The sequence below is a fragment of the Giraffa tippelskirchi genome, chromosome 8 (genome assembly GCF_054371585.1).
Source record: "Giraffa tippelskirchi isolate mGirTip1 chromosome 8, T2T-mGirTip1v1.2.pri, whole genome shotgun sequence".
Taxonomy (NCBI): Eukaryota; Metazoa; Chordata; class Mammalia; order Artiodactyla; family Giraffidae; genus Giraffa; species Giraffa tippelskirchi.
Genome location: NC_137282.1, coordinates 66,935,147 through 66,947,320, shown reverse-complemented (window position 1 = coordinate 66,947,320; position 12,174 = coordinate 66,935,147). Strand labels below are relative to the sequence as shown.

General features: G+C 53.8%; 1 protein-coding gene across 1 annotated transcript; it reads left to right on the top strand.

Annotated features, from left to right (window-relative positions):
• Positions 1-4,531: 4,531 nt before the first annotated feature.
• LOC145517230 (uncharacterized) lies at positions 4,532-6,338 on the top strand. The gene is made up of 3 exons (XM_081519501.1): positions 4,532-4,724; positions 5,124-5,436; positions 5,689-6,338. Exons 1-3 carry the CDS (start codon positions 4,590-4,592, stop codon positions 6,315-6,317), a joined length of 1,077 nt encoding a protein of 358 aa, XP_081375627.1. The 5' UTR covers positions 4,532-4,589; the 3' UTR covers positions 6,318-6,338.
• Positions 6,339-12,174: the final 5,836 nt, after the last annotated feature.

The following is a 12,174-nucleotide window of genomic DNA, read 5'->3' as shown; positions in this document are numbered from 1 at the left end:
GGTGTGTGGTGTGCAAGTGGGGAGTAGAGGGCCCCCAAGTTCCAAAGGAAGGGAGGTACTCGGGAGCTAAAGCCCTTGGCTGCTGTGGTAGCAGCTGCAGATGGCAGCTCGTCCACAGTGCACTTCGAATGAGGTCATATGAGCGGGACTCTGGAAATGGCTCCGAAATCCAGAGAAAGGGGTCAGGGTATGTGGGAATCCGGCGGGGGTGGGGGGTGGATGAAGGAAGGTGTCCTTCCTCTCTCCAGTGCAATTTGGTTTGGTGAGTCTCAAAGCTACCAGATGGCACTTCCCAAGTCAGGCCCCCGCAGGAATCAGGGTGGGCTGCATGCCTCGGCCCCTGCCACAGGGACAAGCCACACCAGTGGCCTCCCTGAGCTCCAATGGCCGGATCTGGGGGTTCTGTCTGGGTGCACACCTGCTTGTTCTGGCCAAGTTCCCCGCTTCTCTGAGCACCAGCTTCAACCTCTCGAATGAGGACATCGATTGCTACCTTGGCACGTTACTCTCTTCATCCTGTGAAGACTCATTAGGCTTATCCTACAATTACTAGCTGGCCCGAGGAGATATCTCCTGAATCCAGACTAAGCTGGAGTCTCCCAGGCTCATCTGGCATGTCTTCCCTGAAGTCTGCCAAAACCCACACCCTTGCGTTTCCAGGGACTCCCCTTAGCCAGCTGGGCAGAAAACCCAGCATGTTTCAAACAAGCTGACAGACAAGCGGGAGAGGACTCACGGGCAGACGGCTTCCCTCAGGTCTCGGGTGGAGCTCTGGGACCACAGCAGCAACAGGCCATCCCAGTCCCTGGGCTCAGCAGCGCCCTCATTCTCACGCCGGCGGCTCTGCCCTGAGGGGAGCAGGAAGGTCACCAACTGCCGCAGGCGGACCTCACGCCCCTCCCACTTATGGAGCCTGACCTCCCCCGGCCCCACCCCTTCCCCTACCCCAGCAGGACGAGAGCTCCTCTTCCCCTGGCTTCTAACGTGAGGCCCGGCCCTGGGCCCCGATTGGGCACTGCCCCAGTCCGGAGCCAATCACAGTGGCCAAGGAGGTGGAAGGCACCGATTGGCCAGGGCCAGGTCATGTGACCATACTCCCCAGGAAACTCAAATATTACCAAGATTCCCTAAGAAACCAATGAACAAAATTATCCAGTAAAGGCAAACCGTACTTTTTAATGAGGCCAAAGTCACAGAAAAAAAAAAAAAAAAGCTTCACAATGAAGTGCTCAAGGAAGCTACAAAATAAACTTTCAAAAAAGTTTAGTAGTTTTTTTAATAGGGTGACGGAGAGCTATACCTATCCCATATATGTGAATTTAGGTTTAAACTAGATTTCCCTTGGCTATTTTATAAGACAAAAAAACCCACATCACCCCCTTTTACTCCCCCCCACACCCAAAAAGTGTTTTAATCTATTGAATTTTTGTGTCCTCAGTTGTGTCTGATTCACGGCAACTCACGATCTCTACACAGCCAGGCTCTTCCGTCCATGGAATTCAGGGCAATTTTTTCTGTCACAGTAAATGCCCACCCTGGGTGATCCAAACGGAAGGGCTCAGAGGCTCCTGAGAGACTAACTCCTTTCAGCTGAGCACAGAGCTGGCTCCTCACTGGGATGCCTGTGGCCTGGGGCTCCCAGAGGGGAGAGCAGCACTCGCCCCACCGTGTGGTCACTGCTGGAAGTGCAGGCTGCTCCTCACTCCCCCTTGACAGTGTCCCTGAGGGCAGAACAGTGTGAAGTTAATCAAGGTGGAAACGCAAACTCCAATGCAAGCAAACTTCCCTCAAGGTCTCCAATACCACTCAGGAACAGGGTATTGGAAACTGCAGGGGATGACATGAATGAAGATGGAGACTTGACACCTTACACCGAGTTCACTTCCAGTTATCCCTAGACAAACATTCCATGAAAACTTGTCACAAATCTAGAGGAACAATGAGCCGAAACCGGACACGTGCTTTGAGTCTTCACACACAAAACTAAAAGGCAGTCCACAAAAAAAACCAGGAGAATACAGTGGACTTTGCAAAATCAAAGATATCTACTGTGGGAAAGACCTCAGTACAAAAGCAAAAGACAGGTCACACATCGCGAGACGAATGAGTGGAAACACAAAGCTTATCAAGGATGTGTCTCCAAACAGACAAAGAACACCAACACAACAAGCCTGTGAAAACTAGGGAAAGGTCTGAAGGGACACCAGACTGAGGAAGACACACACAGAGTATCCCGGATGATGTCCAGCACTGAGGGCCTGAAGAATCAACAGTCTAGTTGTACCTCCTCAGGCCTGTGTGACCCTGGGTGAGGCCTCTGTTTCCCGGTGGCCCTGAGAGATGGACAGGGAGGAAGGGGAAGAGAAATCACTTGCATTTCTAATACTCACAGCAAAGTCTTCCAATGAGAAGGGAATTATCACCCCCACTGACAATGCCATTCACTGAAGTGATCCCCACGGGTCCATCTAACCCAGAAGGGAAGGAAGGACCTGTTCTCACAAAACGGCGAGAGATGGAAGAAGGAAGATCAAGCCCACACCAATCCCTGGAAAGAGAAGCTGTGCTCAGGGCTTGAAAGAATTCCTATTTGGAAAATGATATCCCAGCCCCACAAGGCAATCCACAGCTTCGATGCTATTCCTCCCAAAATGCCAATGCATTTTCGCACCCAACCAAGAATTGCAAAAGGGGTACGGAAACAGAAAAGAGCCTAAATTGTCAATACAATCCGACGAAAAAGCCCCGATACGGACATCCAAGGTTGTGTGAAAGGAAATTAGACGACCAAACTAGGATCCTCAGGAGAGTATCGGAGAAGGCAATGGCGACCCACTCCAGTACTCTTGCCTGGAAAATGCCCTGGACGGAGGAGCCTGGTAGGCTGCAGGCCATGGGGTCGCGCAGAGTCAGACACGACTGAAGTGACTTAGCCGCAGCAGCAGCAGCAGGAGCCGGACAGTATGCTATTGGGAATACAACAACACACACAGATCCAGATCGATGGAATAAAGTTGAGGGTCCAGACACAGACCCCAGCATCCATGCTCAACTCATCTCTGACACAGAAGGGGAGAATATCCAAATGGGAACAAGAAAGCCTCTTCAATACATGTCCATGGGAAAACCAGACAGCTACATCTGAAGAACGCTATTGGTTTTGATCTCAGACCACCTCAATATCGGGGAAAACCTCACCCTAAAGGCTGATGTCATGAGATAGCTAGAAAGAAGCGTAGGTCAAAGGCTCCTTAACATCAGAGTCTCCTTGCCATTTGCTGGGCGGAGGTAGAAATGGGTCTCTTCAAGTAAGGGAAAGAGGTACACGAAGTACACCAATGGGTTTCCATCCAATGGAACCTCTTCACAACAGAGAAGCTAAGCAAGCATTCACAAATGCAAAAGAGAGGAAACGGAACACGAGAGACTCCTTGCAAGTGGTGTATCTGAGAAGGGGTTCATATGGAAAGAGACGAAGAATGCACAGCACTCAGATTCCAAGAAACACCACCACCACCCTTGACCCTTCCCCCATGACCAACTCCGACCTAAAGCCTTTCTCTCCCTCTAACCTATCCCTAAAACATAACCCTCATCTAATCATATACATGTGCATTCCTAGCATCCATCCGTCCACACACGAGAGAGAAAGAGGAAGACACAGACTGAATTGAGAAAGGAAAAGAGAGGGACACAGCCAGAGAGAGACACGGAACCAAAGAGAGGAAAGGAGTCGATGGTCCAGACTTTTCATCAATCTGTCTCGAAGGTAGAAGCAATGACAGCGCCCATCCACCCCAGAAGGGGGAAAAGGACGGAAGGTTTGGAGAGGAAAAGACAAGAACGCAGGGAGCCATTAGAAGCTCAGCCACCCGCAGAAGCCGAGCTGGGACACTTGAACAGAATCTCAATGGAAACAGAGGACCAGAAAGTTGGCCACTCTTTTCTATAAGAGAGGGAGACCTTCGAGTCTTCCTTTCGGTCCTCCAACTTGGATGCGGGGTCTCAAAACAGTCAGGAGGGGGAGTGCCTTTTCCTGGGTACCACGGCACATCCAGGCCTCGTTCTGCCCCATTCTGTGCTGTGTCAGCCCAGGAAGGAATCTTTCTTTCTGAAGTCTCAGCGCACACGCTCCACGTGATATCGGCCCCAGGTGGAAAGGCATGGAGCTGCTCGTAGGCCGACAGACCTAGGAAGCAGATGGGAGAATGACCGCCACTCTGCAGATGGAGAGACTGGGGAAACCCTGAGGGGCATATGCTTGTCCAGGGCCACACCACTTATGAGAAGAAGGAGCCTGGTCTGAGAGCAGCGGGGCCCTCGGAGCTCAGGCCCTGGCTGCACCCAGGCCTCCCCAGGGCTGTCGGCTGGGCTGGGTGGGTGTCACTGTGCCTGCACATGGCTTAAGGGTGGTGGTCGAGCAGTCAGAAACCCAGAGATTCCCTTGGGAAGTTTTGGGGAAGGGACCTCAGCACGAACCCCAGGAAATGATGTCACCTGCCGGCAACAGAACCCAACAGAACCCGCAACCCGGGTATCCAGGCCTCGAGAGCGGAGAGGAGCCCCCAGCCAGATCACTTGCTGCCGAGATGTTCTGCTGTTTGCCCCTGCCCAGAGGCCGGGGCCTCAGGAGAGCTCACAGGCAGTGTGCGTGGGCACCCTGTCGACGTTGGCTCAGGGCACCCCCGAGACGCCTCTGGCCCTTTGCCCGGAGAAACAGAAAGGTAACACGGGGAGCCCCAGGCCGGGCCAGGCCACCTCTCCCATGCCACCCGGAAACACCGGGTCCTTTGCCTGTGTGTGTGGATGCGGGTTTCTCGGGGTGTGTCTCCCTCAAGGAAGCCCAGGTGGATGTGGGGTCAGAAGCCTGCGGACAAGTTGTGTCCACACCCCAGGGGAGAGCATGCTGGGCGGGATGGGGAGAGTGCGGGCAGGGCCGGCCGCCCAGGCTGACCTCACACCCTCAGGTGGGTCTCTTTCCTCCCGGGTGGGGATCTGAGCAGACACACGTCTCTGACCCTTCTGGGCAGAGAAGTTCGAGCAGGCCGAAGCAGCGGCTCCACTGGCCAGGCCCAGCTCGGAAAACTCCCAGCATGGCTGGCTGACGGTCACTGTCGTTGCAGAGCTTCCCACGTGATGAGGCCGAGGACGGGGACACCCCATCCAGCTCCCGGAGGGAGGGGTCGGAGCACCACCCCCCCGCCCGTGAGGCCCAGTGCAGGCTCCAGGTGAGCGTGCCCACGGAGGCATCAGCCCCACCGGGGGCGAAGCGGAGGCGGGGAAGGCCTGCTGCCGAGACACCGCCCAGGATACACCCGGCGGCCCAGTCTGAGGCTGCCACGGAGCTCAGCACACCCGGCTCCGACCCAGAGTCCCGAGAACCCCGGCCTCTGAGGCAGCAGGAGGACCTGGAGCCCAGCACGCCAGAGCACAGAGGTGAGGACGCTGGGGCTGGTGTACGGGAGTGTGTGCGGAGGGGGTGCTGAGCTACACAGGGACGAGTCCCCGAAAGCTGCTGCTGGGCCTGCAGCAAGCGCTGGCCTCACACCCCCCGCCCCCCATCTTGCACACTTCAGTCCCAAAAGACATCCGACCCTGGGTATTCTTTGGGAATCTCTTGGAAGCTTTCTGTCCCGGGATACGCACATGCCAAGGCTGGCCTGCGGGCAAACGATGCTTCTCCCACAGCTCTAGCACTGGCCTCCAACTGGAACCAGGCTCCACTTCCCAGACCTGTCCCTACAGAGGTGGTGGCTCCAGGTGCAGGACCCAGGGATCCACCGAGGGCAGATGGAGAACCGAGACTTGCCCTCGCAGAGACACCAGGCCAGCTGGGTACTGGCCAGCACACCGGGCAGATCGGATCTCCGTGCCTGCAGGACCCCCAGCCCCAGGCACTGATGTCCCACCCCCTCAGCCAGAACCTCCACCTCCACGTGCACCTCTACCTGCTCGGCCTTTGGCAGGAGAACCCGAGGCAGAGGAGGAGTCACCGCCTCGGCAGGGAGAGCCTGCCCTGGCTCCCGCGCAACACCCAGACGCCCACGATGACTCACCCACCCCTGCAGGGAGAACGAGCCCCCGCTCTGGACAGAGACCCAGAGCCCTTGCCGGAAACACCACGTCCAGGGGAGCGGTCGGCTCTGCAGCCTCCATCCCTGTCTGCTCACCGTGGACGCCGTCAACTCGGTCTGCCCCCAGGGGACATGGAGTTCCTTTCCCCCGAACTGCTTTGCATTTGGTTTGTTTCCACCTTTCTGGTGATGTTTTCTTTTTTGCGTGGTTTCCTGTATTTTTGTTGGTTAAGTTGGGATTAGTAAACTTTTTCATCATTGTTGCAATTTGGGAACACTGTTGTGTAACTCTGGTGATACTGTGTTACCATCACCACTTTGTAGTTTCAGACCCGTTCCATCTTTATGCCCCACCCCCCAACAAAGCCTGGATTCAAGGCAAGCACGCCCTGTTCATCCCTCCGCCCGATCCTGAACACAGTTTCATCTTTTCCTTCTGCATTCCTTCCTATATTCTTGGTGTCCCCAATCAATGACTCTCAGTGAAATGACTGAAGGAGTTTTTTTCGGACGCTCCACCTACTGTAAGACTCCACTGGAGAGTTCTCATGTTTATGTCCTTTGAACTAGCCTTTGATAGCTGAAAGGACGTTGTACGTCCTTTCAAGATACCATGTGCCAAACGAAGCCCTTTTGGCAAATGCCATCATTATCTCCAGGCAGGCATTGCTGTTTGAAGGGTGCCATCTCAGCCAGAAGGCAGAGGCTGAGCTCCTCTTGTTGCACCAGCTCCCAAAAGAAGCCAAGAAAGGGAGCTGGAACAACAAACCACCCCAACGCCCAGGAAAGCGTTCTTCATGACAGAAGGCTAGAAAATGACCCAACATCCTTGTGGCCCAGAACCCCTCTAGAAATTCACTGTTCCATAAAAAAGAGAAACAGATGGGAAGTTCCAAGGAGAGGCAATGCCCATGGCCAGTGTATTTTAGAGACGGCCTGACCGCTCCGGGGAAGACACGCACTGACAGAACCCCTTGGGAAACAGCCGTGATAGTCCTCACTGTCGTAAGGGATTCCTCTGGGGACAACCTGCCCTGGGCACCACACGAGGGAGCAGACCGGCTTCTCTTCCTCTGCCCCCACACCATTCACTCATGAAGGCAGCTCAGGTGTTCTCATGCCCTGCCTGCCTGCCTGCCTGGCTCATCCGTGAGCTGTGGCCACCTCCAGGACAGGACTCCACCTTCTGCTCTCTGTGTACCGTGAATCTGCACACAGTGGGCTTTCAGAACCTTAGGAGACTTGAGCCATTCCCACTCGAGCCAGAACCCTCCCCAGGAAGGAAAACAGCTGTGGAGTCCTTTTGGCCCCAGCACTGGTTCCGAAACCCTGGCGGCTCCTAGAGCCTCTACGGTGTGAAGAGGGAGGTCCCTTTTGACAGAGCTTTCCGGCCGTCAGATCTAAGCTGCTGTTTCACTGTCAGCTGTGTCTCTTCCGTTGCAGTGTTGCAGGTGGGCCACGCTGCTCCAAAGGAGCTCACAAGCTGAGTTTCAAGGGAGGTATTGAGAGGACAGGGATGGCTACAACGTGCTGCAAACTGAGTGAGGGTCCCCACAATCCTCAGCAAAGGTGTGTGGTGTGCAAGTGGGGAGTAGAGGGCCCCCAAGTTCCAAAGGAAGGGAGGTACTCGGGAGCTAAAGCCCTTGGCTGCTGTGGTAGCAGCTGCAGATGGCAGCTCGTCCACAGTGCACTTCGAATGAGGTCATATGAGCGGGACTCTGGAAATGGCTCCGAAATCCAGAGAAAGGGGTCAGGGTATGTGGGAATCCGGCGGGGGTGGGGGGTGGATGAAGGAAGGTGTCCTTCCTCTCTCCAGTGCAATTTGGTTTGGTGAGTCTCAAAGCTACCAGATGGCACTTCCCAAGTCAGGCCCCCGCAGGAATCAGGGTGGGCTGCATGCCTCGGCCCCTGCCACAGGGACAAGCCACACCAGTGGCCTCCCTGAGCTCCAATGGCCGGATCTGGGGGTTCTGTCTGGGTGCACACCTGCTTGTTCTGGCCAAGTTCCCCGCTTCTCTGAGCACCAGCTTCAACCTCTCGAATGAGGACATCGATTGCTACCTTGGCACGTTACTCTCTTCATCCTGTGAAGACTCATTAGGCTTATCCTACAATTACTAGCTGGCCCGAGGAGATATCTCCTGAATCCAGATTAAGCTGGAGTCTCCCAGGCTCATCTGGCATGTCTTCCCTGAAGTCTGCCAAAACCCACACCCTTGCGTTTCCAGGGACTCCCCTTAGCCAGCTGGGCAGAAAACCCAGCATGTTTCAAACAAGCTGACAGACAAGCGGGAGAGGACTCACGGGCAGACGGCTTCCCTCAGGTCTCGGGTGGAGCTCTGGGACCACAGCAGCAACAGGCCATCCCAGTCCCTGGGCTCAGCAGCGCCCTCATTCTCACGCCGGCGGCTCTGCCCTGAGGGGAGCAGGAAGGTCACCAACTGCCGCAGGCGGACCTCACGCCCCTCCCACTTATGGAGCCTGACCTCCCCCGGCCCCACCCCTTCCCCTACCCCAGCAGGACGAGAGCTCCTCTTCCCCTGGCTTCTAACGTGAGGCCCGGCCCTGGGCCCCGATTGGGCACTGCCCCAGTCCGGAGCCAATCACAGTGGCCAAGGAGGTGGAAGGCACCGATTGGCCAGGGCCAGGTCATGTGACCATACTCCCCAGGAAACTCAAATATTACCAAGATTCCCTAAGAAACCAATGAACAAAATTATCCAGTAAAGGCAAACCGTACTTTTTAATGAGGCCAAAGTCACAGGAAAAAAAAAAAAAAAAGCTTCACAATGAAGTGCTCAAGGAAGCTGCAAAATAAACTTTCAGAAAAGTTTAGTAGTTTTTTTAATAGGGTGACGGAGAGCTATACCTATCCCATATATGTGAATTTAGGTTTAAACTAGATTTCCCTTGGCTATTTTATAAGACAAAAAAACCCACATCACCCCCTTTCACTCCCCCCCACACCCAAAAAGTGTTTTAATCTATTGAATTTTTGTGTCCTCAGTTGTGTCTGATTCACGGCAACTCACGATCTCTACACAGCCAGGCTCTTCCGTCCATGGAATTCAGGGCAATTTTTTCTGTCACAGTAAATGCCCACCCTGGGTGATCCAAACGGAAGGGCTCAGAGGCTCCTGAGAGACTAACTCCTTTCAGCTGAGCACAGAGCTGGCTCCTCACTGGGATGCCTGTGGCCTGGGGCTCCCAGAGGGGAGAGCAGCACTCGCCCCACCGTGTGGTCACTGCTGGAAGTGCAGGCTGCTCCTCACTCCCCCTTGACAGTGTCCCTGAGGGCAGAACAGTGTGAAGTTAATCAAGGTGGAAACGCAAACTCCAATGCAAGCAAACTTCCCTCAAGGTCTCCAATACCACTCAGGAACAGGGTATTGGAAACTGCAGGGGATGACATGAATGAAGATGGAGACTTGACACCTTACACCGAGTTCACTTCCAGTTATCCCTAGACAAACATTCCATGAAAACTTGTCACAAATCTAGAGGAACAATGAGCCGAAACCGGACACGTGCTTTGAGTCTTCACACACAAAACTAAAAGGCAGTCCACAAAAAAAACCAGGAGAATACAGTGGACTTTGCAAAATCAAAGATATCTACTGTGGGAAAGACCTCAGTACAAAAGCAAAAGACAGGTCACACATCGCGAGACGAATGAGTGGAAACACAAAGCTTATCAAGGATGTGTCTCCAAACAGACAAAGAACACCAACACAACAAGCCTGTGAAAACTAGGGAAAGGTCTGAAGGGACACCAGACTGAGGAAGACACACACAGAGTATCCCGGATGATGTCCAGCACTGAGGGCCTGAAGAATCAACAGTCTAGTTGTACCTCCTCAGGCCTGTGTGACCCTGGGTGAGGCCTCTGTTTCCCGGTGGCTCTGAGAGATGGACAGGGAGGAAGGGGAAGAGAAATCACTTGCATTTCTAATACTCACAGCAAAGTCTTCCAATGAGAAGGGAATTATCACCCCCACTGACAATGCCATTCACTGAAGTGATCCCCACGGGTCCATCTAACCCAGAAGGGAAGGAAGGACCTGTTCTCACAAAACGGCGAGAGATGGAAGAAGGAAGATCAAGCCCACACCAATCCCTGGAAAGAGAAGCTGTGCTCAGGGCTTGAAAGAATTCCTATTTGGAAAATGATATCCCAGCCCCACAAGGCAATCCACAGCTTCGATGCTATTCCTCCCAAAATGCCAATGCATTTTCGCACCCAACCAAGAATTGCAAAAGGGGTACGGAAACAGAAAAGAGCCTAAATTGTCAATACAATCCGACGAAAAAGCCCCGATACGGACATCCAAGGTTGTGTGAAAGGAAATCAGACGACCAAACTAGGATCCTCAGGAGAGTATCGGAGAAGGCAATGGCGACCCACTCCAGTACTCTTGCCTGGAAAATGCCCTGGACGGAGGAGCCTGGTAGGCTGCAGGCCATGGGGTCGCGCAGAGTCAGACACGACTGAAGTGACTTAGCCGCAGCAGCAGCAGCAGGAGCCGGACAGTATGCTATTGGGAATACAACAACACACACAGATCCAGATCGATGGAATAAAGTTGAGGGTCCAGACACAGACCCCAGCATCCATGCTCAACTCATCTCTGACACAGAAGGGGAGAATATCCAAATGGGAACAAGAAAGCCTCTTCAATACATGTCCATGGGAAAACCAGACAGCTACATCTGAAGAACGCTATTGGTTTTGATCTCAGACCACCTCAATATCGGGGAAAACCTCACCCTAAAGGCTGATGTCATGAGATAGCTAGAAAGAAGCGTAGGTCAAAGGCTCCTTAACATCAGAGTCTCCTTGCCATTTGCTGGGCGGAGGTAGAAATGGGTCTCTTCAAGTAAGGGAAAGAGGTACACGAAGTACACCAATGGGTTTCCATCCAATGGAACCTCTTCACAACAGAGAAGCTAAGCAAGCATTCACAAATGCAAAAGAGAGGAAACGGAACACGAGAGACTCCTTGCAAGTGGTGTATCTGAGAAGGGGTTCATATGGAAAGAGACGAAGAATGCACAGCACTCAGATTCCAAGAAACACCACCACCACCCTTGACCCTTCCCCCATGACCAACTCCGACCTAAAGCCTTTCTCTCCCTCTAACCTATCCCTAAAACATAACCCTCATCTAATCATATACATGTGCATTCCTAGCATCCATCCGTCCACACACGAGAGAGAAAGAGGAAGACACAGACTGAATTGAGAAAGGAAAAGAGAGGGACACAGCCAGAGAGAGACACGGAACCAAAGAGAGGAAAGGAGTCGATGGTCCAGACTTTTCATCAATCTGTCTCGAAGGTAGAAGCAATGACAGCGCCCATCCACCCCAGAAGGGGGAAAAGGACGGAAGGTTTGGAGAGGAAAAGACAAGAACGCAGGGAGCCATTAGAAGCTCAGCCACCCGCAGAAGCCGAGCTGGGACACTTGAACAGAATCTCAATGGAAACAGAGGACCAGAAAGTTGGCCACTCTTTTCTATAAGAGAGGGAGACCTTCGAGTCTTCCTTTCGGTCCTCCAACTTGGATGCGGGGTCTCAAAACAGTCAGGAGGGGGAGTGCCTTTTCCTGGGTACCACGGCACATCCAGGCCTCGTTCTGCCCCATTCTGTGCTGTGTCAGCCCAGGAAGGAATCTTTCTTTCTGAAGTCTCAGCGCACACGCTCCACGTGATATCGGCCCCAGGTGGAAAGGCATGGAGCTGCTCGTAGGCCGACAGACCTAGGAAGCAGATGGGAGAATGACCGCCACTCTGCAGATGGAGAGACTGGGGAAACCCTGAGGGGCATATGCTTGTCCAGGGCCACACCACTTATGAGAAGAAGGAGCCTGGTCTGAGAGCAGCGGGGCCCTCGGAGCTCAGGCCCTGGCTGCACCCAGGCCTCCCCAGGGCTGTCGGCTGGGCTGGGTGGGTGTCAGTGTGCCTGCACATGGCTTAAGGGTGGTGGTCGAGCAGTCAGAAACCCAGAGATTCCCTTGGGAAGTTTTGGGGAAGGGACCTCAGCACGAACCCCAGGAAATGATGTCACCTGCCGGCAACAGAACCCAACAGAACCCGCAACC

What these genes read in the sequence shown, in the direction of transcription:
- LOC145517230 (XM_081519501.1), top strand. Translation starts at nt 4,590, where the DNA reads ATGTTCTGCTGTTTGCCCCTGCCCAGAGGCCGGGGCCTCAGGAGAGCT. An exon ending in TTGCCCGGAGAAACAGAAAG is followed by an intron (nt 4,725 to 5,123) that starts GTAACACGGGGA and finishes CTGTCGTTGCAG; the next exon opens with AGCTTCCCACGTGATGAGGC. An exon ending in CAGCACGCCAGAGCACAGAG is followed by an intron (nt 5,437 to 5,688) that starts GTGAGGACGCTG and finishes CTTCTCCCACAG; the next exon opens with CTCTAGCACTGGCCTCCAAC.